Raw genomic sequence first — 27424 nt, forward strand, 5'->3', positions numbered from 1 at the left:
GGAAAAATTACTTGAGACTCGTCCACTTACCCATTTACATTTATGGCATTTGGTAGATGCCCTTAAACAGAGCGACAATTAAGCTGGTGAGAGGTAATGACTTCGCTCAAGGACCCTGGAGTGGCAGCTTGGTAGGGCTGAGATTTGACCTCACAACCTTCTGATCCAAAATCCAACATTCGAACCCATTGATCTACCACCTCCAAGTCCAGCCCATGTGTACTGTGTGATGAGTCATCCCAAAACGCTGCTTCCCTTTGTGTTATTCCTCCATCATCAGTTACTGAATGCAAGACATATGCAAGTCTGACACTAAACTATTACAATGAGCTTTTACTCCTACATTTAGTTCTCTACTGATCCTGTAATGCTACAATCTTTTCATTCTGCATGAGTATGTGCCACATAAATATTAGTTTCATGGTAACCTTTCAAACGATCCATGCCTATATTACCATGACCATGTCTCATTCTGAAAACAAAAAACGAATTCTATTTAAAACAAACCCTAGAAGATCCATTGTATTAAGATCCCTTCCACATTCCCTGTCACAGAAACATGTGGAATTATCTACATGATAAAATCATGAAAATGTAATGGAGGTGTTCTTTTACATTGTCCAATTTAAACCAAAGGAATGTTTCATTAGGTGAAAAGTTTATACGTAAGGCTTTTATTTTTTTTTTTAACATGGTGGCCATTTCTGTTTAATCTAATAATAAAAGGTTACGTTCTGCTGGTGTAGCTGGGTTCGGAGTATAAAACGTGTGCTTCAAGAAGACAAAAGAAGGGAACAGTGTGCAAAATTGATTGTAGGATTCGCACAAGTGTGTCCTATACGCCTGTCAGTCAAAATGACATTTCTTATACCAAAGTATTGCATTCCCTCCATTCCTCTGTACGTCACCAAATTTTAATCACATGACACCTTAAGGTTTCATGTTAAAGATCGTTTGATGGGGCGGCTTTCGTCGTTTTTTTTTTTTTTCTAAATAAATGACAAAATCCGAAAACGGAGCTTCGAATTTCACAAAAAAACGTCCAAGCAAGCTGAGCAGAAAGACTGAAAGCACAGTGCTGAGAACTGAAAAAAACAAAACAAAAAAAACGAAATATTTCTTCCTCCGTGATTCACTGCGGGAAACATCTAGAGCTTAAAAAAATAAAATCAAAACTACAAACAATCGTTCGGATCGTAACGCCTTTACAGACTTCCAGACTCCCGGGCAGCGGCGGGACAGGTATCGATGGCGATCTCGATCTTTGATTTCTATCGTTCGGTATAAAAAGCTCCGCGTTCAGCGTTAACATGCAAAGAATGGTTGTGTTATCAAATACATGGTAGGAACAATATTAATCACAACACCACACATATAGTTAAATAAACAAACATTTCCAAGTATATAAGTTAAAAAAAAAAAAAAAAAACAACCATCGTTCCAGAATACAGCAACCAGAGGTGGTGTGTGTGTACAATTCATTTCTGCCTTCCTTTCTGTACCTTAATGCGTCACTAATACACACTAATACACATGCATCCGGATCACATGGTCTGTATAAACTCGGCACGACACCTGATATGTGACGAGTCATCAAATCTGCAAAAAACAAACAAACAAAACAAAAAAGCGGCGCGTCCCCTTTTGTGTTATTCCTCCATGATCCGTTACTTGAATGCTAAAAATAAAGTGTGATATGAAACCACTACATCAGCTTCTATTACTACATTTAGATACATTTAGATTTCTACTGATCCTTTAATGCTACACTAGTTTGAGCCTACATGAGTGTGTGAATGAGTGAATGGAAAGTGCTCTGATTGCAGGAGGTGTCTTATCCCACCCCCTACCCCCCCTTCCTTCCATGCTACCTTTGCTGTTCAGTGAGACGGTGACGTGTCTGTGTGTCAGTTCTTCCGGTCAAGACTAACTCGGTCCGTCCTTTTCCATCGCGAGCGAAAATCGCTCTCCCCTCTAAAATTTCTTTTCCGATTTGTTTAGGTGTTTTTTTTTTTTAATTAGAGCTGAAATGAAGGGTGTCTTTGCCTCCATATGAGAGAGAGAGACAGATTTAGACAGAAAACACGTGCGGAATGGGCGGGTTTAGTTGTAGGCTTTCGGAGGGCTGTCGGGACGTCGCGTCTGGACGATTTTCATCTTAGCCCGGGCCTCGTCTTCTTCCTCCGTCTCGCTCTCGCACACGTGCACGACCACGCTGGGAGTGGAATCTGTACCTGCGTGCAGCTCGTATTTCTCACCTGCACAGACAGACAGAGAGTTTATTCGAGTTTATTAGGCTTTAACGCCATGTTAGCATCAGGGATTTGTACAATATACAATTACTATATAAGACTTTTTAAACTAAAACACATTCAGGTGATAAATTATGGAAGATCTCTTGTAAACATGCTTCTAAATAAAATTGTTTCCCAGCAGTCCAACAAAATGTTTAATATCAAGCCAATGAAACCCATGAGTGAACCTCGGGTTGCCAAGTCAGCACCCACTGTAGACAACTTGGTCATGCCTTGATTTGAACCTATAAAAAAACACTTATTTTATTACTAGGGATTATTTCAAACTATTTATTATTTTTCATATAAATCCCATTCCTTCTGCCATTTGTTTGTGATGTATAGGTTAATTAAAGGTCTGGGGTCTGAAGGTTGTATTCGACAGACAACATAAAAGAGAATGAGCGAAGGAATGAGTGTGTGAGTGAGACGGAGAGAGAGAGAGATGAGAAACTGCCGTATCTGTTAGGAGAACACGTTGACTGTTTTGTGTTAGCAGCGTAACACGTGTCTGCTGTCACAACAGAAGAGAAAATACCGAATCTGCCCCTGATCTGATGTTTCAAAGATACACAAAGAGAAATAGAAAAACATAGAAAAAAGAGAGAAAAAAAAGAGAGGGACAGAAGCCAAGACAGACATTTTTTTAATGTACTGGTTCAGTATCAGTTTTTATTTCTCTTTATTAATAACCCAGTATCCACGCTTTGGCAATACCAGTGGTAGGCTGTGCATTTCACACCCAGGCCTTCAGTGGTGTCCTACCTGAGTCAATTCTCCTCTTAATACCATCACAGACGGGCATCTCATAAGAAAGAAACCCAACAAACACAATTCAACAATTCTCCTTTTACTGTAGCCACAGCTGCACTGCCTGCATACATCATCTCTAGCAGAAGCATCGATATCAACCCTATAAAACAACCTGGTTTTCAGTGCGTTACTGTTTTCCTGGGGATTTGAAATCAAGGCAAATAGTCGCACTAGTCCACACTAATGTATTTTACACAGGCTTTAACGAAAGACACGTTACACACGGTGTAACGGGTGAAATACGTTGTGCTTCCTTTAGGAGCATAGCGGTATTTTGGAAATAGCCTGGCACAGCATTCTTCCGCTATTACTGCAAGACGAGGATTTGATTATTTTCTGATGCTCATTTCTAAGTTTCTTTGACTAACCCGTAACGCTGTTGCCAGAAAAAAATAAAAAAGCACGAGTTTTGGAAACCTGTCTGTGCTTATATGGGTTCTGTTGCAACTGGAGTTAGCGAGCTCTCCCTTCACCCAGACTCAACGCGTTACAACGGCTTGTATCTAAACAGTAGCCGACCAAGTAAGTCATTGTTCACTGTCTTCCTCCTTCCTTTCACAACTATTTCTTTTGGAAGTTTATCTTTTGTTATCGTTGTGCGTAAAAAAAAACTGCATCTCCCGATGCCGTGCAGCTCAGAACACAGGTGAGGTGCGTTTTTTCGTTTCCGTTCAGAAATTTCATTGGTCTAATGTTATGGGGTTCAGTTTTTTGGCTTGAAGTTTGTGAAACCGGGAAAAACCCAGGAAAAATTCATAAATAAGCCGCTTCGTTGTTTAAGCCGCGGGGTTCAAAACGTAGGAAAAAAGTAGCGGCTTATAGTCCGAAAAATACGGTATTCATGAAAAAGCTTCTGTTTTGAACTGTTTCGGCCGACGTTTTCTCACGACATCCAGCTTTTCTTGAAAAAAGTCCGTCTTGTAAATGTCCATGTAAGTGTATCTGCGACTAAATCAATTTCTTCTCCACTGTTGGTCGTTGTGGAATAAATATAATCAGCTACTAAATCCACAGGAATATATTTGAGCTTGCGCAGTGTGCTGCAGACGTGGTTGGCGAGCACGCTCTCTGATCATCCAATCAAAGGACATAAAAAAAATTTTATTGTAGGCCTGCAAGGGGGCCTTGTAGTAAGACAAGACAAGACAAGACAAGTCCAAGTTTATTTCTATAGCGCTTTTCACAATGGACACTGTCCCAGATTTACAGAACTAAGGTGAATGATGTGTGTTTATCCCTGATAAGAAGCCTGGGGGGACTGTAGCAGGGAAAAACTCCCTTAGATGTTATGAGGAAGAAACCTTGAGAGGAACCAGACACAAAAATGGGAACCCATCCTCATTTGGGTGACATCAAGAGTGTGATTATAGTCTTTAAACAATACAAAACACCGGAGTGTGAGAACTAACGAGCAACGGAGTGTGTGATTATGAGTAATGTTCTTTCTACAGTCTTCTACAGTCAGTTGATGTTGTAAAACCAGAAGCGACTGAGCCTCTTTTACTACAGCTTAACATTTGAGATCATCACAGATCCAACACCAGCTTCTCCATGCCAGAGCCTTTAAACACTCAAAGAGGTCTAATGTCCAAACTCGATGGTCGGCATCTACTTCTTTAAAGGTCCGCAATCTTCATGAGGTGGGACGTTACTGGAGCTCGCGCAACCTCAGGATGATGATGCCCCAGCAACACGTGATGTAATGGCTGAAATCTGATCGGATAGATATTCCACTGTACAGTATACAGACACTTAGCGCATATAAAAAAGGAGCAGAATGAAGAGAATAGTCTATTGGGAATAATTTAAAACATATCCAAAAGTATATTAAAACACAAGCCAGTGATTCTGAGAGTTTTGGCCAGCAGAGGCCTGAAGACCCGCCGCTAGGAAATAATAGCGTTGATATTTTTCATGCCAATCAAGCAACCTTTAGAATATTGAATCTGAGAGAAAGACAAGAAGAAAGGCTGAGAAAGGGGAAGAGAGTGTGTGAGGGAGAGAGAGAACAGAGGGACGTGACCTCTCACATCTCACATACAGTCTGTTCAGACTTCTTCCCTCTGGCTGATCAAAACAAGGACTGCCAGACTCCAAAATAGCTTTTTTTTCCCCGGGAAGCCACATAAATTCAAAACACCGTCCCCATAACCCAAAGCTATACTGGACTACACAACATCAATCTCCTCTACTTTCTACTTTCCTTTTTCTTTAACAAATCACTGCACTGCATTGTTACCTTCTATCACAGACCAATGTGTAGTGTTTTCGATTGAGTCTATCAGCGTGCTCGGACATACTCGACTAATAACGCTGTTTGTGAGGCAGATTAAAAAGAGGAGCTACATAAAAAAGAAAGACAAAAAAAAAAGAAAGAAATGTTGTTTTTTTTTAAAGTAGCCAATATTGGGTAATTTCATATTTCCTTGACCCTTTAATACTGTAATCTTTATATATTCTCTTATATATTTCCCTTTATATCACCTCATGAAGATTGTAGACCTTCAAAAAAATAGATGCCGAACCCGCAAACATCCCGAACCATCTAGAAACGTACCGGCGCCATTTGGATTCCACTTCATGTGCAGTTTGGATGTTGGACATTGGACCTCTGAGTGTTTAAAGGTTGATATGTTGAGCTGTTTTATGACATGCTCAGTAGCTCCTGGTTCCATAACCTCAACTGACTGTATAAGACTGTGGAAAGGACATTACTCATAATCACACACTCCAGTACTCATGTTAGTTCTCACACTCTGGTGTTTTGTATTGTTTTAGATTTATAATCACACTCTTGATATCACCTAAATGAGGATGGATTCCCTTTTTGAGTCTGGTTCCTCTCAAGGTTTCTTTCTCATAACATCTAATGGAGTTTTTCCTCGACCCCAGGCTGCTCATCAGGGAAAACACACAGGGATGACACACTAAATGACACACTAAATGTGCAAAAGTATTGGGACCCCTGATTTCTATGGCAAATTTTTACCACAAAGTTAGAGGTACCCATAGGCATGTATACAGTAGGGCGTCTTTCAACATGGTAGCATTACATCTTCTTGTCTTCATTTGAACTAGAAGACCAAAATATGTTCTAGCATGACAATGCCCCTGTGCACAAAGCCAGCACCATGGATATATGCTTTACATGGTTTGAAGAGGAAGATCTCGATTGGCGCTGAAATAGAGCACAAACCCTATTGAACACCTTTGAGATGAATGTGAATGCTGACTGCACCCCAGACCTCCTCACCTTCTCGCCTCCATCAGTAGCTGACTTTACTAACACTCTTGTAGTTGAATGAGAACACGTCTCCACAAGCATACATTTCGAAATCTAGTGGAACATCTTCTCAGAACAGTGCAGGTTAGCAAACAGGGACTGAATTTGAAAACAGATGTTTATAAAAAAACATACGACTCGACTAGGAAATACACAAACTTCGTCTCATATGGTGTGTTTTGTGCTCTGAGATAGACATGATCCCACTGATCAAACAAACAGGCACTAAAATTTTCCTTAAGGGTCTTTCTCTTTGCACGTATGCACCAATAAGCAGTGATTTTACTCCGATTATATATACATTTTCCTTCTGGAAATTAATATCTTTGGAAATATTAAAAGTGAGGCTCTGTAATAAACACTAACACATGTTCTGTCTGGTGAAAAGCTCTCCAATAAGGAATTTCACATCATAACCGGATCAAACCTCAAATGTAAATACCTGGAATGTAATATCAAACCAATAATATGTTCATTAAAAAAAACTTTCTTTGTTGGAGGTTCTTTCCATTGTCTAGCAGATACTTATCAGAAAAATGATTCATGTTATTTTCCTTCCAGAGCAAAGAAACAGGAGAGAATAATAATTGGACGCTGAAAAGGACAGGGGCATGGCGCGACTGGCACGGAATATCTCTTACATGCTCCGGTGAATAACAGGAAATCTAAAATCAGATACCACTTTATTTCTTGTGCTGTGTTATTGTCAAATTAAAGGCGTAGGCCCTGTGGGGGAAAAAAAATCCAGGCGCACAGACAGACAATAATCTACTAGATCGTTGTGTGTTCATCTCGGCCCACCAGAGGGGGCTGCAGGCACTAATACAGGTCACATTGGCCATGTGTATAACGCTTACTCACAGACCACCAACTGACCAAATAACTCTAAACACATATAGTGAGCACTGTCCTTAAATTGATCCTAGTGTGTATGTGTGTGTGTGTGTGTGTGTGTGTGTGTGTGTGTGTGTGTATGCACCTGGGCCCAGTTTGGCCACGGCACACAGAAGGTCGTAGTTAATGACAGGGGTGGTGTCTTCACTTTGGCTCCACCCCACAGGTGGGGAAGAGGGCGGAGAGATGAGGAACTGCTTCACAGGTTGGGGTGGAGCCAGAAACGCCTTGTCCACCTCTTCACCCGAATTCTGCACCTGAGAAACAAAGGGCCAAATCTCATCAATTGTCATTGCACAGTGTCTTTTGGCTGCTTGTGAAAGATAAATGCAGAGCTGCTTCCATTGTTGAAAAAAATGTAAATACAATAAAACAGATATAAATAAATAAAGAACCTGTGCGAAGTAAAGGCTGAGTTTGGAGCCATTGAATTCGGACTCGTGCAGCTCGATGCGAGCGCGTGCAGCGGCCTCCGGCGTGCTGAAGCTAATCCGCACTCTCCGGAAACTCCTAAACATCTGGAAGGAGGTTTGATCGTCGTAGATCCGAAACAGCGACTCGAAACGCTCCTGTGGGATATTAGACTCGTGATTCTGTCCAGATCGGAGTGGAACAACTTTCAAAACTTACTACAACTATATTACACTATATTATATAAAGCCATATAATAACTATACAATACCTTCTAAGATAAGAACCGTGTATAAGACCTATATTATATAAAGAGTTTCTAATTACATATTAACTATATTTAATCACATTAAAAACTTACTACGTTGCAATAGAAAGAAAGAAATAAAAGAAAGAAAGAAAGAAAGAAAGAAAGAAAGAAAGAAAGAAAGAAAGAAAGAAAGAAAGAAAGAAAGAAAGAAAGAAAGAAAGAAAGAAGGAAGGAAAGAAAGAAGGAAAGAAAGAAAGAAAGAAAGAAAGAAAGAAAGAAAGAAAGAAAGAAAGAAAGAAAGAAAGAAAGAAAGAAAGAAGGAAGGATGGAAAGAAAGAAAGAAAGAAAGAAAGAAAGAAAGAAAGAAAGAAAGAAAGAAAGAAAGAAAGAAAGAAAGAAAGAAAGAAAGAAGGAAGGATGGAAAGAAAGAAAGAAAGAAAGAAAGAAAGAAAGAAAGAAAGAAAGAAAGAAAGAAAGAAAGAAAGAAAGAAGGAAGGAAAGAAAGAAAGAAAGAAAGAAAGAAAGAAAGAAAGAAAGAAAGAAAGAAAGAAAGAAGGAAGGATGGAAAGAAAGAAAGAAAGAAAGAAAGAAAGAAAGAAAGAAAGAAAGAAAGAAAGAAAGAAAGAGAGAATGAAAGAAAGAAAGAAAGAAAGAAAGAAAGAAAGAAAGAAAGAAAGAAAGAAAGAAAGAAAGAAAGAAGCTTTATGCTAGTCACATGCACTTTACAGTACAGTGAAATTCTTTCTTCGCAAATCCCAGTTTCAATTATATATATATATATTTAACTTACAATACTATGCTATATTATACCACATTTTATCAAAAAACAATGACAATTATAGTGTACTATATAAAAGTTTGATAACTATAGTAAATATGATAAAAAACAAGCACCATACAGAGGATCATCCGTCTCCATACCCCCCTGTCCTCTACATCTGCCTCTTTCACACCAACTACCTGCATGTCTTCCCTCACCACATCCATAAACCTCCTCCTTGCTCTTCCTCTTTCCCTCCTTCCTGGTGTCTCCATCCTCAGCATTCTCCTACTGATATACCCCATGTCCCTCCTCTGCACATGTCCAAACCATCTCAATCTCGCCTCCCTCACCTTGTCTCCAAAACGTCCTACATGCGCCGTCCCTCTAATAAACTCATTTCTAATCCTGTCCATCGTCGTCACTCCCAACGAAAACCTTAACATCTTCAGCTCTGCTACCTCCAGCTCCACCTCCTGTCTTTTACTCAATGCCACTGTCTCTAAACCATACAACATCTCAGGTCTCACCACAGTCCTATAAACTTTCCCTTTCACTCTCACAGATACTCTTCTATCACAAATCACTCCTGCTATCACTCTTCTCCACCCACTCCACCCTGCCTGCACTCTTTTCTTCACTTCTCTAACACACTCTCCATTACTTTGTACAGTCGACCCGTGTTTAAACTCATGTATCATATATCACATGTTGTACTAATGCCTGATATCTCTATATAACTATTTTTAATGTTTTTCCGTGTCACACTGACAGATAAACTGTGCACATTTAGTCCTGTATAAAACAGTGAAATCAGGGACAATACACTGAGCAGTGATTTGTGACTGATTAACTCCAGTGGTTAGAATTGTATAAAGTTGTATATAAAATATCACTTTTAAAATAGTTTCTCACTATGAACTGAAAGATTTAGCAAGAATGACAAAAAACGAAAAGAAACCATCAGTGTGTGTCTGAGAGAATCTGGTCCTGATAGCAGTTATAATGAGGTGCAGGTGATCGAACCCTGGCGAGGTGAAGCGTTAAGAGTGCATCGCCAGGGATAGAGCCGTAAAAACAACAAACACACAGTGCTTCCTCATTTAGTCAAAGTTAATATGTATCCAGACCTAGTCTAGGATTGTTTAAGGGTTCTTTGGTATAAGTTCTGATAATGTTACAACTATCATACTACCCAAAAAAACCCCATTGAATTATAAAGTCACGTCATGGTTTACTCAAATAGAATAAACTGTCATGAATCTTCTTCTTCTTTTGGCTTCTCCCAGTAGGGGGCGCCACAGCAGAACATCCGTCTCCATACCCCTCCTGTCCTCTACATCTGCCTCTTTCAAACCAACTACCTGCATGTCTTCCCTCACCACATCCATAAACCTCCTCCTTGGTCTTCCTCTTTTCCTCCTTCCTGGTGGCTCCATCCTCAGCATTCTCCTACTGATATACCCCATGTCCCTCCTCTGCACATGTCCAAAAGTTTAGTTAAAGTTTTATATACAATAAGTATTAAACAATGGTGGAATATCAACCTTGTGAATGAGAAACAGAGTGAGCAGGCACCTGTGATCATCCACATTGATTAACAGGAATCTGATCAGTAAATGTATTGATTAATATTTTCTAATATATTAAGTAAAACAATGGAAATTAAAACTTTTCCACACAAAAACTAAAAAATGTTCCACATAGTTCAGTCCAATGATATCTGATGTGAAGTTCTTCACAGATAATGTATGCTAAATCCTACACTTACACCCCAGCCGATCTCCATTTATGTTTAACCAGCAAAGATAAATCATGTGTGACCCCTCACACCTTGTCCACTCCGTCTGGTTTAGATATAATTAAGGAGACATAATCATTAGAACAATGACCTTTGGTTTTTGACTTCTGCACATAACACACATGTTCACATCAATGTTGGCTGTTCAGTAACTGCTCATTCTTTTTTTTTTTTTGTATGGTCAATGGTTATGGTTTATGGTCAACTGACTTGAAAGGTGAAAGATTAAAAAACATAGCAATGCCATGTTTCCATTGTCTGAACGGAAAAACAACTTCTTCTCAAGCATGGGCATGCCAGAAATGTTCACGTGTACTCTATATATTCACAAACTGTATGGACGAAAGACACCTGATTTTTCATCCAAATGTGGTTCTTTCCCAAAGTGTTACCACAAAGTTGGAGGCACACAGAATGGAATGTCTTTGGATATAGTAGAGAAGTAGTAAATTTACCCTTTACTTAAACTAGGAGACCCAAAACAGTTCCAGCATGACGCACAGTTCCCAGTGCACATAGCCAGCTCAATGAGAAAATACTTTACATGGGTTGGAATGGAAGATCTCCTGAAAGAGAGCCCCAATCTCATTCCTATTAAGCATCAACAACCTACAAATCCATTAACTTTCTGAGCACCTACAAAAAGTTCAAGAATGAATTTGGACTGACGGTGATACAATGGCTGAGGAGAATATTCAGTGTAATGTATGGACGTTTAGTGATGAGGACGAGGACAGGTTCCCTTTTGAGTCCGTTTCCTCTCACGCCATCTCAGGGAGTTTTTCATTGCCACAGTCGCTATTAAGTCAATCATTATGAATAAACGTTGATTACAATTATAAGGAATAAACGTATAGGCTTTGAACGAAATTTTATAACCTCTTTATCTCTGTAAAGCTGCATTGAGACAATGTCCATTGGAACTGGAACGCTGAGGAGGCCTGAGGTGTAGTCAGTGTTCCAATTCATCCCAAACAGTATCGACTGTGGCAGTGAAAAACTCCCTGAGATGGCGTGAAGGAAAACAGACTCAAAAAGGAACTCGTCCTCGTCCTCATCACCGAACGTCCATTCATTACACTGAATATTCTCCTCAGCTAGTGTGTGGTGTGGTTGTGCTCATTCAGCCCAACAACACCACACTCTGAGTGAAAGTCATTATAACAGCAAATGAGGACTTCATGTAGAATGGGATGTTGACATACAAATCTTAAGTCAGGTGTGGGAAATCCTCAATGAAAATGATTCCGCTTTCATTTTTTGATATTGAGGTTTTAACGTAATTGCAAAACTTTCTCATTTACAACGAACCGAACTTGTTGTTTGATTTAAAGTTACTGGAAAAAGAATTGCCGCTATTCATTAACGTGCACAGAAAAAAAAAAGTTTCTTTGAGATTCTTTAAAAGGTGAGAAGTGCTGAGCTTGGTTAACAAAGTCTGAATAAATTATCCCTCTCCTTTTTCCTTAACCCCAACCCCCCCCTCCCATGCCCTTGACCGCTTTGTCTTTTTGACAACCTTGTCCTCTCTCTAATGTCTTAGCCTTTCTGTCCCAGTACCATCTGGCCACCTTAGGATAATTTCGTCTGAATAAACTGGTTCACATGCATGCTTCATTTTCATTTATGGGGCTGCACACAGAACTTGTGCTTTTCTTTACAGGAAATAAGAACAAACTGTAACTCTAATCACCCACATCACTACTTAAACTGCAGTAACATCTGGATGGATCACGTGAAAATATATAAAAAATGTGTTTGAAATCTCAAAAGAAAGAAACCAGAGACATATATTTAGCGTGATTTTCATATAATCATACCGCCCGAACCTACATCCAAATCCAATGGAATCACATGCTTGACTTTCATTTGACCTTGCACAAAAGCTTCGGTTTGCTAATAGGCATAAATGTGTGATAATGTGTTTCGTCTAATATTATTAGCAGAATCAGAATATATTATTGATCCGATTGGGAAATAGTTGGGTTGCAGCTGCTCACAGTAAAATGAAAGTAAAGATTAAAGAATTTTTTTTAAATAAATATAAATAATGTTATATATTAAGTGAAATGAAATTTGTAGCGCCATTGAAAAGTCAGATTACAATGATAATTATACAAGTTGCTGCACATGTAAGAATTAATATCATTATTATCATTGCGCTGTAATTATTGCTCAAGATATTAACATTATATAAGTGTGGCATAAAAATGTATAACTATATCTATACCGTCATTATCTATATCATGGACCAGCTATATGCTATACATTGGACTACTGGCAATGACTTGATCTAGATAAGACACAAAGACACAACACTTCTAAAATAATGTCATCTTCACTGCTCAACAGTAAAGGAGTTTTTATCCTGTCTATACCATGCTACCAGAACACCTTTTCCACAAAATAACTAAGGCATTTCCAAAAAATACATTATTTTGCAGAAAACACACTGATCAAAATTAGAGAACACTTTCAGACACCTCCCAGTTATTGGTGTTAATCTGGTACCTGGTGCTAATTTCCTCGATTATCTGTCAACCCCTATTTAACTGGCAGCCTAACTTTCAGTTTCACTGACTCTGCAAGATGGTGGGCCGTTCTAAAGTGACTGAAAGCCTCTGGCAGCAGGATGTCCAGATGAAGGCCAAAGGGATGACCCTATCAGCCATAGCAAGACAAGTTGGTCGTTCCAAATCTGTGATTTCAAGAATATTGAATCTTTACAACATCACAAACTCATTCAATTCCGCCAAGAAGGCTAGTCGTCCACGGAAGACAAATACAAGAGAGGACAGGATACTGCGGAGGATCTCAATGGGCAATCGTTTCCACACTGCAGCTGGAATTGCTCACCAGTTCAGCTCTGAACAGGGTAAGGATCTGTCTCGTCATACAGTGTCTCGAAGTTTAAGAGCATTTGGACTGAAAGCCCACTCTGCAGTGACCAAACCTCTCATTAGCAGAAAGAATCAAAAGGCTAGTCTAAGCTTTGATGAGGAGCATGTTGTGTGGACAGAGGAGAACTGGTCCAAAGTTCACTTCAGTGATGAAAGCAAGTTTAATTTATTTGGGTCCGATGGGAAACATTATGTTCGGCGACAAACTGGAGAAAGACTGAACCCAAAGTGTGTAAAGAAGTCAGTGAAAAGTGGAGGAGGAAGTGTCATGGTTTGGGGCATGTTTTCTGCAGCAGGAGTTGAGCCTCTTATATAGTTACATGGCAGAGTGAATGCAAATGTTTATCAAAACCTTCTTCAACAACATATGGTTCCTTCCCTGCGTTCATCACCCAATCAGCCCGCAGTGTTCATGCAGGACAACGCTCCATGTCACACAGCAAAACGGGTAAAGCAGTTCCTTGAAACTGAAAACATTGAAATAATGACATGGCCTGCCCAGAGTCCTGATCTCAACCCAATAGAGAACCTCTGGAAAATCCTTGGTGACAAAGTTATGGCCAAGAAACCCACTACAGTCACCGAACTGTGGAGGAGACTGGAAGAAGAGTGGACCAAAATCACACCAGAGCAGTTTGAGACACTAGTGCTGTCCTGTGGCCGCAGATGTGCTGAAGTCATTCAGAGCAGAGGCCTGTACACTTCCTACTTATTGCTGACTGTGGTAACCTTCAGAACATTTTGTTGTAATCTTTTTCCATGCTACAGTCATTGTTGTTCTCTCATTTCGATCAGTGTGTTTTCTGTAAAATAATTTTTTTTTTGGAAATGCCTTAGTTATTTTGTGGAAAAGGTGTTCTGGTTGCATGGTTATAGACAGGACAAAAACTGCTCGTTTCGATCTATTCGGAAAAGCCAAATGAACAACGAGTTCCTAGCGTTTATAGTCTCATCAGAGGTGGAGGACATGTCATCACCAGCTGCCCCAGTACACTTCACTCAATCTAAGTGATCTCCTCATCAGAGAGAGAAAGAGGGAGAGAGGCAGAAATTGGAGAACGATGAGAAAAAAATGTCAGTTCATAGACTGAGAAAGAGACATAGAAATAGAGATAGATAGATGGATCGTGGGGGGGGGGGAAGAGATACAGCACGAGAAATAGTAGAATACTGAAACGAGTACTGATGTGTTTGTAACCTGGAGTGGTAACTAGAGAGGATGCAGCGATCACTAATTCATGGTGGTGCATTCTGAGTGCACTTCCTGACTCTGGTATACTCTTACAGTCTCCAGCAGTTGCATTTTAGGCACGATAGCAGATACCACGTATATATACCATGTACAGTTTTTCTTGTGTACGTTTTCTGGAGATACATTGGACATGATTTTTACCAGTGTGAGACAGAACGAAAAGGAACAAGTGAACGAGTTGGCGAATATAATAGTTTGGAGAGCGCGAATTGTCGGATCGTGCAGTGTTTTGCAGCAGATTGTCATTTAAATCAATAAAATGTATGTATGAATTAACAAACAGCAACATATTGCAATGATTGATGGTAAGACCAGGTCCTGAACCTTCTATAGGGTCATTCCAAACGTCACTTGAGTTATTAGTATTATGGAACAGCCCTTAACACAGTGTCTACTAAAGCTTTCAATTCAATTCACTGTTATTCGTATGGAGCAGCTTCACAGAATGAAATAGATTGCAAAAAGGTTTTAGCATCATAAATTAGTCCCTATATGTTTATCCCTATTGATCGAGCAAGTAGCAACAGTGGTACCTGAGATGGTGTGAGGAAGAAACCTAGAGAGGAACCAGACTCAAAAGGGAACCCATCCTCATCTAGATGACACTGGAAGTCCATTCATTACAGGTTTATCACATTACTGTTCACTGATGGACACCTGAATGCAAAAACTGTTCACAGTAATCGTAGCCGCAAGCCATTGTATCAAACCGTCCATACTAATCACAGTCCAAATCCCACACGGTTCCAAACTTTACCCCCCAAAGGAACCACACAGATTCTTTTTATTTTCAGCTGCAATATGTGGCCTCCAACTGATGAGAACTTCACCCAGAAGAACAGTAATGAAACTGGGAATTAGTAGATGAACTTATTATTATTATTATTTACATAAACATTTATGGCATTTGGCAGAAACTCTTATCTAGAGGGACTTACAATTTTCTTATTCATACAACTGAGTAGCTATGGGGTTAAGGGCCTTGCTCAGGGGCCCAGGAGTGGCAGCATGGTGTTGGTGGGATTTGAACTTGCAGCCTTCTGATTTAAAGCAAAAAGAAAGTGACTTAACCAGTAAACTTCCAGTAAATTATTGTTATAATAATAACAATAATACAAATAATAATAATAATAATACAAATAATAATAATAATACAAATAATTAATTAATTAATTAATTAATAATAATAATTACTATAAAAATAATTATAATTATAAAACTACTACCACTAATAATAATAATTATTATTATTATTATTATTATTATTAATTATTATTATCGGAGCTCAGTGGTTAAGGCTCTGGGTTACTGATCATAAGGTTGGGGGTTCAAGCCCTGTTATCTCTAAACTGCCACTCTTGCAACCCTCAGGGATGCTGACCCTGCGCTTTTACCCCAGTTTGCTAACACCATTGGGATATGCTAAGAAATAATTTCACATCTGCAGACTTGCTCAGCTCTTGTGTGTAGGAACCTTGTTTTGTTGAACCTTCCAGCTGTGTGTGGTTGAAATGACAAAGCCAATTGACTTGCCATGAATTCTTTGAGTTAGTATGAGATTTTGTAGTGTTTAAACTTGATCTTGTGCTGTCAGTACTGCTTCATTTGGGGTTAGCAGTGGATCTTGTAGACTGATTTGTTTTGTTATTAGCATAAAAACTTGTGGCATTTGTATTGTGTATGTTATACACTTTATTCAGTGTGTATAAATTTCATACTGGTAGCATGAAAAGTAGAACTGTATGAGTGTTAATGTGGAACTTCATAGTGGGGTATTAACCTTGAATTGTTTGTTATTGTGGAACTGTGCGGAATTAGCATTTTTCCCCTCTGATCCAAATAAAACATACCCTGGCCCGCTTGTGGCTTGCTAATTAAAAAAAAAATGCTGCTCTAAAAATATAAAGGTCAACTGATGATTCTTTCAGTCAGCGAAGCTCTTCAAAACACATAGTATGCTCACGCTCCCTCAACACGGAGCACTGCAAAAATTGTGTTGCGTCACTGTCGCGATAATGAGTTTACCTCAGGGATCTCAACCTAGTAACTGGACATAGTATAAAAAATATGGCTAACTTTAGAGTTTTCATTGAGACCTTTGTAAGAAGGCCAAACTGGGATGTGGGAATGTGCTGGTGTGGTGTGTTGTAACCCATTCAGACCCTGTTGAGATCCCTTTTGTAGGTTTCGATCGGGTCTATCTAAACAAATGTGATTAAAAACCAATATACGGGAGAATCTCAAGCTTTTATCTGGGTACACAGTGGACTTTGTAACAGCTGAGAATTTGACCACTGATGTTGGTACATCTCGGCTTTGGGAACAGGTGCTAATCTGAGAAACACACTGCGTATGTCTGAACAACACGACATTACACCACATGTGCAGAATTCGGAGTACAGCTATGGACATTCTTTCCAATAGCAAACGTACAGCTGCCACAGAGAGAACGTTTGAGGGTGCGAAGGCTGACTTTGGCAATGTATTAGCACTACTCCTTTGTTTTCCGTCTCCAAATTGAGAATACGTGAATTCATAGGAGACGGTATATTCGCAAAATGGCTACTTCAGACTCTTTTTGAACATGTTGTCTTGGTAGCCATTGAGGTTTCCCTTTAATCCGGAGCTATTAGCAGAATAACGACAAGCATATTGGAGCTAAAAATAGCACAAGCTATTCAAGGGGGATGAACAGACACACAATATCAAGGCTCATGATGATTATTGCCTTCGCTAAAGTGCAAATGATAGTGTGGAGATTATTATGATGAACCAATTATTTCAATTTAACAGAGAAAAATGTCTATTTTAAATGCTCAGGCCTGTAACATTGACATGCTTTTTATGGCCCTCTGGTCTGCTGAAGGTGAAGTATGTCATTTTCTAGCCTGTTTCTAGACATGCAATAATCATAGAAAACACAATATGGCAAAAGTATTGGGACACCAGCCTTTACACCAGACATTACAGCACAATAAAACTCTTGTTTTATATACCAGCGATTTTGGGAAGCCAGGGTCAGAGTGTACAGTCAGAGTGTAGGGTAATCCATGATACCCATTAAGCATAGAGGGTAAAGGGCTGTGCTTAAGGGCCCAACAATGGCAGCTTGGTGATACTGGGGCTTAAACCGCCAACCCTCCGATCAGTAATCCAGTAACCACTGAGCTACCACTTATACATACATTATTGTTGGTGAAACAGCTCTGAAAGTCCTTTAGATATTAATTTCTTGTGTGTGTGTATATACACACACTGTATTTCCAAAAGAATGGGTCACCTGGGTCATGCCATTGTATGTTGTTTTATATATAGGATAAAATGCATGATAACATGGACAACATTCACATTTATGCATGTTGTTCAAATCATTATATTCTCTTGTTCACATTTATAATCGTTATATATTCAGGGATTTAAATAGCATTAATCTCATTTCTTTATTCCTTTTTTTTCCCCCGAATTCCCTCCAGTGCTTTCATTAAAGTCTGGCTTGTTTTAACTACAGAGAAAATTAAAAGAAAAAAAAAAATAAAGAAAAAATCAAACAAATTTGGGGCATGCAGTCTACTGGGATGCTGTAATGATTTTGGACTGTGAACAGCAGAGTTGTTTTTAATTAAGAAAATGAACATGTTAAACAGACATGATGTTTAATTAACCTGGCAAAGCTTAACGGCTTCTGGCAAAGCTTAGTGGTCCAGTGGCACTGAGAGACGAGAGCAATGTAATAACTCTATTCCAATAAGCCGTTATCAAATACCGTGCATAAACAGAAACAGGGAAATCAGGTACAGGTAACACTGCCCAGAGAAAAGCAGAATAGCCAAGTAAAAAGAAGTCAAAAGTATGGTTAATCATAAAAAAAACTACAGAACAACCACCATCACCCCCAACCCCTCCAAACAAATAATCGTCATCGCTTATAAAGTTGACTAATTGGACTGGCTCTCTGCAATTTCATGGAAAGATCAATTCAGATTAAATAAAAACTATATGGCATATATACAGTAAACATGCATTTAAATAAAAAAATTACTTTGCTTTTTTAAGATAAGAGTCTATAAAGATGTGAATGTTCAAAAAAAGATTACACAAAGACAACAAAACTGCATTCATGTGGGAAGCAGTCGATATTTAGAAACAGGCTGGTTAGAATTGATTTTTTAAAACTCTTTGTTATAGGTCTAGAACCGACCATGCTGACACACTGGAATTTTCTTAACCATTTTAGAACCACATGAGTGTTCCTTTTCCTATGCAACACACTAGGTCTTTTAACTAGGTCATTTCCTTTGATCATACAAATATATAAATGTCCAAATTTTCCACTTTCCACTTTCATTTCAAACAGTTTGTTTCTTCAAACATTCAGCTGAAATACTTTGTCATGCTTCTTGGAAAATTCCCCAAGGTGTTCACCAGTTGGAGCTTTCTTCTGTGCTTGTGATCCAGTGCATCCCAGACCAGTTAAATACTGTAGGATGTAGGCGCAGTGACTGGGCAGGCCATTTCATAACCAACTGTTTGCTCTCTATATAATGCTTACAGAGCTTGGACATGCGCTTTGGATCATGGTCTTGTTGTACGCTAAAGAATTCCAGATTGAATTGCATGGTGCATGATGGAAGCCATGTTGGGTCAGTATTTCTTTCACCATTAAACCCACATGTATATGAGTCAGCATTTTTTATCCAAACACAAACAGAAAGGTGCGAAGTATAACGTGACATAGCTACATGTATTTCATCCAAAGCAAATACCAGTAAATGACCTATTTTGTTGCATGTATAGAAAAGGAACATGCATGTGTCTCTCAAAAAGACAAACATAAAAGTGTTTTCAAACTTTTCACCAGCATTATGTGACACCACAGAAGTAGTTCGCACTGGGGTTCCATTGCTAGAAGACAAAATTGGATTCTCCTGGTGTAGAACTAGAAAAAGGCCCCCTACTTTACCTGAGTATTTATACAGAAAGATAAAATCAGAATTTGCCACAATTTAATTCACTTAATTTTTATGTTGCACTTTTAAAAATGAACATTGTCTCAAAACAGCTTTACACAGATAAAGTGGTGATTAAGAATGAATAAGATGTTCATTATAAGTGTAAGTTTGCCCCCTTATGAGTGAGCCGGTGGCGACTGCGGCAAGGAAAAACTCCCCGAGATGGCATAATGAAGAAACCTTAAGAGGAACCAGACTCAAGAGAGAAACCTGTCCTCATCTGGGTTGCACCGAATGTCCATTTATTACAGATAAACTACGGTTATCAGATGCAAACTGTAGTCCCGAGTCAGTGTAGCAGACTGTTGACATTAACTACAGTCCAAATCCAAATCCTCAGAGTTCCTGTTCTTACTCCTTGATTTCATGGATCTCCAGGGTGTTGATAAGAAACCAGAGTGGCCTCCAATCGAAGAGAACACCATCCAGAGGCAGGAGGATTAATACATAACTCTGACTAGGGGTCTATTGTTCTGATTCATACAATTAGAACATATGGTATAACCTATAATCTACTGTTCTACTATACATAATGCATATAATTTGAGGTTCATGTTCCACTCTAATGTGGAGAACCATAGAAACACACTTAATGTTGGGGTTCTATTGATGCATGGAAACATATTCCCTTGTCTAAGATGCAGAACCACAGATTCAAATGTCTGATTTAAATTCTACTCTTCGAACATACAGAACAATAGAAGCAAAATGGGTTCTACTGTTCTACCCAGCAGGAGTCCAACTCAAAGCTGTAGAAATCTTAAACAGAGCCATAAACTCAGATCAGCACAGATTTTTGCCATCCTACCCTAAAAATATATCAACCTAAATAGGAGACCCCTGATTTAGACTCTAATGTTAAAAAATATCTCGGACGATATTAAAGACAGAACTGAGATTGAGGGCCGATTATTTTTAATGCACCAACTATAAAACCAGACATGATCTAAATGCTGCTGTATAACATCCAGAATTACAGCTGAGTGCAAAGCTCGACTGCAAATTGTTAAAGAACCCTGGGAAACTATGCGAGACATGACGTGACTGCGAGAGTTTGCTTAAGATCTATTGACAGATGCTGGTTAGGAAAGATTCCCCAGAGGACTTTAAATCCAAGCTTGTCATTCGAGGACCTCTAGTATTGAATAAGTCAAGAGCCAATAAAGAAACCCAGTTTATCTAGATTGTAGTGCATGCTGATGTTTAGGGTGCTGATAGCGTTTGGTCCAGACCTAATGGAGAAGTGCAGTATCGAAGTGCAAGCCCTGGTTTTCCTTTCAAAGGCAAGATTTTGAGAAGTTTGTGGAGATTCAGCTACAAGGATGCTTGTAAAGTACATAGAGATGCTGATATAAGTGAGGTGAGGAGGAGTGGGGTGCAGTCAGCGTTCACATTTATCGTAATAGGTTTAAGGTCAAAGCTCAGGCTCCTCAAGATCTTTTACTCCAACCCTTCTATGGCATATCGTTATGGAGCTGGATTTGTTCACAGAAGCATTGTCATGCTGGAACAGGTTTGGGTCTCCTAGTTAAGGTGAAGTGAAAATTGAATGCTAAGGCTTTCAAAGACATACTATACAACTGGGTGTTTCAAACTTCAAAAAGTTTGGGGAAGAACCAGATATGGCTGAAAAGATCAAGTGTACTTTTTTTCCATATTGTGAATTCAGATGACAATGCAATCCAGCACTTCTAACATTTTATATTTTCTTTGCCTCAGTTTATATGGAAAGCTATTTTACAATTAAGGTTAGAATTAAAGGTCGACTGATTAATCGGTTTTGCTGATTAATCCAAACCGATAGTTTTTCCGACTTCCGCTGTCGGCCTCTAGGGGCAAATCAATGAAGCTGCGTGCTGTTTGTTTTCACATGTGGGACTGTGCGCTGCACTGAGAGCGCCATATTATGTTTATTATTTATAATGTATTCATTATATAATTATATTTATTTATTTATATATTCATATGTATTTCTTTTAGCACATTTTCATGATTCAGAACTTTTTTTTTGTAATAAGGTTTAGTACTATTTTCCAAGAAGTTTTTTTTTATCCAGTTTTCATTTAAAAAACTAACAGTAGATTAAACGATTATCGGCGAGTACGATCCAACCTAGCTATCGGTATTGGTAAAGCGTCTAGTTGAAATTATGGGCGGGGTTATCATTTGCCTTTATTTTATGAATTTATTTCATGTAAGTAAAACCACGCCACTCTTGCACATTTTACCATCGGCTCTGGAAGCAAAATGAGAACTGTATCTGAGCTTATAGTTTTGCAACTTAAAGGCTTTTGTTCCTCATACGTTTCGTTTCCATGCTCTGAATTCGACATAAACCAGACACTTTCGCACACCTTTAACACTCTGATATGATTCAGGTTTTGCTGTGAAACTCAACCTATGACTTCCTGCTATTACTCCTGGCTCCTATAGAGGCAAAAAAAAAACAGTTGTCTGTTTAATCAGTTAAACAGTTGTCCATTAAATCAGCAAGCGAGCGCGCTTTAAATAGAGCCTTACAAAAAGTACGACTAATGTTTATAATAGCCGCACTCGCCTAGATGCGTAGGGACTTTGTGTCCAGACTACAGCAATTGTTTTTCGGATTACCATCTGTTTTTTTCTTATATTGAAATGACTCGCCTAGCCACAGACATGCGACAAACAGCTGACGAGGCAAATTAACCAAACAACATTTGACAGACACCTAAGCATTGAGCTGGACATTACGTCATGCCCTTCACTTCGTTAACCTTTCCTCTTCTCATGTTACAAATTCTGCCTGACTGAATGACATGCACACACCTATCAGACACAGAACACCACCGATACACTGTAATCGGCTAAAGGGACAAATACCCTGGTTTTTACCCGACTGTCGTACAGGACTTGCATAGTTACTAATCTGAACCCAGAACTACACTAACTCTACCCTGGTCAAGTGTCTGTTACCTGGCATATAATGGCGCCTGTTAAAATGGGAGTTATTTAGAGATGCTAGTGTTACCTTATCAGCATCTGATACAAAGTGTCTGCCAATCGTAGCAAAGCCAACTGCAAGAAAAGATAGTCTATGACAGTATTCTAAGATTTAAGTAACATGTCGTAAACATAAACCTCAACAAAATTGCAAATGCTGGCAGGATGAATAAGAAAAAAAAGTACACTAGGTTAGTGGAAATAACACTTAGTATGTTCATACTACTATTACTAGTTCACCACTATTGTTCATTGACAATGAAGGATTCTGACGCAATGGAAAAAGAAACATACTTTCAGCTGTTTCTGAAGTGACACAAAAACCTGCTCCTCTTCTCTGCAACCCTACTCCATCCAAGGTAACTAATATAGCTAGAGAACGCGACTCATTTGAAATTAGTTAGCTAATGTTTAGAAAAAAAACTAGCCTGGTGTAGCATATGGCTATGGACATGTTTGTGTAGTTAAAAGCCAATAAGGACACCGGGGCAATGTGCAAACGGAGCTACATCAAATGATTCATGAATATCAAGTACCTATTTATGTATCAATATATATCATACTTGCCTTGTGTAGTGTGACCTTAAGATCGGTATGTGCTTCTTTTTGAACATCCCGTTCCACATTACTAACCTCCACTCTTCTGGGAAGATGTTTAACTAGATTTTGGAGTGTTCTTGTGGAGATTTGTGTAAGATTCAGCCACAAGGGTGTTAGTAAAGTCAGATACTGATGAAGGTGAGGTGAGCAGGCCTGGGGTGCATTCAAATTAATCATAAATGTGTTCATTAGTAAAAGACTGGAAGTGGAGCTGGAGGTAGCAGAGCTGAAGATGTTGAGGTTTTCGGAAGTGACAACGATGGACAGGATCAGAAATGAGTTTATTAGAGGGACAGAGCATGTTGGAGACAAGGTGAGGGAGGCGAGATTGAGATGGTTTGGACATGTGCAGAGAAGGGACATGGGGTATATCAGTAGGAGAATGCTGAGGATGGATACACCAGGAAGGAGGAAAAGAGGAAGACCAAAGAGGAGGTTTATGGATGTGTTGAGGGAAGACATGCAGGTGGTTGGGGTGGAAGAGGCAGATGTAGAGGACAGGGGGGTTTGGAGACGGAAGATACGCTGCAACATCCCCTAATGGGAGAAGCCGAAAGAAGAAGAAGTGTTCATTAGTCTTGAGATCAGAGCTCTGTAGCAGGCCACATGAAATCTTCCACTGCAAACCATGTAAGGTAGATCTTTATGGAGCTACAGAATGGGGGCAAAATGTAAACCTCTGTGGTGTTTGTGATTCTGTAGTAAAGCTGTTCATGCCTTTTTTGAGTTTCTCAAAAAATGCTGATGTTCAGGGATTTTCATGTGTAACAGGTTGAGCTTACACATAAAGGTGCAAAAAACCCAAAACATCCATCGAGTGGCAGTTGTGCGGGTGGAAACGGTTTTGTTGATGAGTGAGATCAGATTATAATAGACAAACTGGTTTAAGCGAACAGGAAAACTAAAGTAACTCAATATAGCATAACAGTGGTATACAGAAAGGCGTCTCAGAATAAAAGGCCCAGCCGGTCCGCGTTCCACAATTGTCTGCCGAGAACAGGAATCTGAGGGTCCCTCAACCTGGACAATTAAAGACTGTCTCTTGGTCATAAAAATTCAGACAATCGTCAAACTATCAAGTGGCCCATGATTTTATGGTACAACTCACCTGGCAATAAAAGCAAGTATAAAATGTGGGCTCATAGATTTGTTTCAATACCATACAGTCTAATTTAAAATAGTAGAACACATGCAGAGGGAGAGAAAGAGAGAGTCAGGGGATGCATATGCAACAAATCATGCCTAGAGAAGAAAGGCGAAACGAGCAGACACGAAAAAAGAAGCGGATGTTGTCTTCTCTATAATTCGTACCAGTTACCACGTGTATCTTATTAATCTCCAGAGCGCGAACAATAATTATTTACTCAACATCCATTATTTCTCCTTCTCCCTCTCTCTTTTTTGATTAGCGTTTCGGAACATTGAAATACGTGCTGCTTGGAGACATTTTGTTCAAATTCATTTCTCTGTTTCTTGATTTATGTTGACCACTTACTGACCAGCAGCCGAAAAAATAATGAACATCAAGGTAGCAACAGCACAAACAAGGTTTAACAGCACACAGGAGAGATGCTGTGTGTGTGTGTGTGTGTGTGTGTGTGTGTGTGTGTGTGTGTGTGTGTGTGTGTGTGTGTGTGTGTGTATATGATTAGGTATAAGCATGCCAGGGGAAGCAAGGCTTGATGGGAGGTGAGGTCAGTAATGGTTAGCCACATACAAACAATGACTCATCTCCCGTGTAGAACGGATGGCGATATGCTACGCTGAAATGATTGTGAGCAAACAGTTGATTCAAAGCAGATCATTTGACTGTGAACGGTGTACTACATGTGTTCTGGGTGTGTTGCCAGAGACACACACTGTGTCTGATACTGCAGTGCTACAGTTTTCTGTGGTGCAGTCAGAACTGAATGACGAACACTGACCTGAATAAGTGTGTGTGTGCGCAAGACAGCAAAAAAATTGCCAGCGCACGGTCATTATTTTTCGCTTGTGCAAGAATACATTCAATATTACCCCCTGATATCCTACAGTATAGGACCAGACCATACGTTTCAGTTTCGTTGTTTGTCCATATCAAAGTCTTTTGATGCAGTAGAGGTTTTTTATTCATCTATCAGTAGCAGCACATCCTTAGATAAAGCTCTCATTCACAACACCATACATGTTGAATTCCCTTGAAATGCTAATTGTCTCAAAATCTGACCGATACGCACAGATGCTCCGTTGAATCGGTCGCCTTTCTAGATGTTACATAATCAAGTCGCAGAGTGCTTCCTGCCCCACTTCACTTCCTTATTGTATCTATTGTATAGCAGCCCCCTGGGGCAGGACTCACGCTGCCCCGTGTTTAGCAGAGGAACAGCAGATGGCACAGGTAATGACAGGGTTGCCAGATTGGACTCGTTATGGCTGCTTCTTACAAAATCTTACATAATATTGACGGATCAGAATTAAATCGAATAATTATTATAAGTGTGGACAGTCTGTCACTGATGTACAGAACCTTTGTTTCAATCGTAGCAGGATAATTAGGATTCTGTACATCATAAACACAAAAAGTCTGATAGAAAAAAATTAAGATTCTGTCCTCCTTTTTATTTTATTTAATTAATTGATTGTTTTTTGAGATGTAGTTTGGATGGATACTTTGATGATACCTGGCAACCCTGGTTAAGGATTTTATCTTCAACACAGATGCTGAACGGTACCATGGACAACAGTCCATTGTGTGTAAATTATATGTGTGTGCGTGTGTGTGTGTGAGGATAGGGATACCCTTAGAGAGCATGGTTCCTCTCAAGGTTAATTCCTTGACATGAAATGGATTATTTTATTCCCACAACCGTTCCTTATTTCCATTAGGAATAAAATTCTATCGACAAATTTATGACCTTAAAATCCATTTTCATAATTGATTTATTTTTGTAAAGCTGCTTCGGGGCAGTGGCCACTGTTACAAACGCTTTACAGATAAACACTGGACTGAACTGCTGCAAAATAAATCAATTTTTCTTCCAGCAGTGACGAACATTTTATTATAAAACATTAAAAATTGCATTTTTTTTTTCTTCTTCCCTTCTCCCTCTCTCCGGTATGACCGGAGTGTATAAGTCTGCTGCTCCCTGCGCCTTCGCGAGCGAGCGAGCGAGCGCGCGTCACTCATTCTGGCGCACCGATGACGTCACCAAAGCGTGCAGCGGAATGTCAATGCGGAGCCGCAGCTTCATTCACAAAAAAGAAAAAAAAATTTAATAATTAAAAAAATGAAAAAAAAAAAAATAATAATAATAAATAAATATAAATAAATAAAAACCCTGTTTATAGTCTATTCCTATACTGATAATAATAATAATAATAATAATAATAATAATAATAATAATAATAATATAACAATTATTATTTATAAATAATAATAACAAAATAATAATTCTTCCCCAAATTCTAACAAAAAAATCTCCAAAATAATATATATATTTTTTTTAATAAAAATTAATCGTTTGATTGATGGACACTTTTTTTTTTAACTCAAGTCTAACAAATAGTTTTTTTTATTTAAACAAATCCTTTGATCTTTTTTTTTATGTTTAACACTTCAAAAGCTTTCACCAGCCGCTGTTGTCAGGGGGCGTGGCTACGTCTGGGCGACCATAGCAACCGTCCTTCGCCGCAGAGATCAAATGAAACAGCATGGTAATGATAGGACTCTGATAAGGATGGGACTTTGAGCATAAAGTGTGTATGATGGTGATCGAGAAGATATCTGGGATGTCTTGTGTGTGTGCGTGTGTGGGGAAGATATAGCATAATTAAATATGGTTAATTAGAGAGAGAAGAGAGAGAGAGAGAGAGAGAGAGAGAGAGAGAGAGAGAGAGAGAGAGAGAAGACATAGCGAGGGAGAAGAAATATATCTCTACCTGCATTTTGTCGGATGTGAACACCTCAGCGTCCACGTCGCACGCGATGAGCGTCACCAGTTCCAGTTTCATCTCGATTGATGGCATTCCCTCCCAAAACGCTTAACAATGGGATCTTTAATTGTATTTAATTTTGTCTTTATTTATTCCTCTTTCGGGTTCCGGCACTGTTCTGTTTCACCTGAGATGCGCTCCTGCAGATCCCTGAACACTCGCTGACTCAACTACTGCCCGTCTGACCCTCGCTGTCTTGAACGCAA

At 39.1% G+C, this 27424-nt stretch overlaps 1 protein-coding gene across 1 annotated transcript; it reads right to left on the reverse strand.

Moving 5' to 3' along the window:
- Positions 1-435: 435 nt before the first annotated feature.
- rcan3 (regulator of calcineurin 3) lies at positions 436-27424 on the reverse strand. Its single transcript, XM_083544947.1, has 4 exons — positions 27165-27424; positions 7680-7853; positions 7370-7541; positions 436-2258 (listed from the first exon to the last, which is right to left on the reverse strand). Exons 1-4 carry the CDS (start codon positions 27249-27251, stop codon positions 2104-2106), a joined length of 588 nt encoding a protein of 195 aa, XP_083401073.1. The 5' UTR covers positions 27252-27424; the 3' UTR covers positions 436-2103.

This window comes from Silurus aristotelis, assembly GCF_946808225.1.
Source record: "Silurus aristotelis genome assembly, chromosome: 6".
Classification (NCBI taxonomy): domain Eukaryota; kingdom Metazoa; phylum Chordata; class Actinopteri; order Siluriformes; family Siluridae; genus Silurus; species Silurus aristotelis.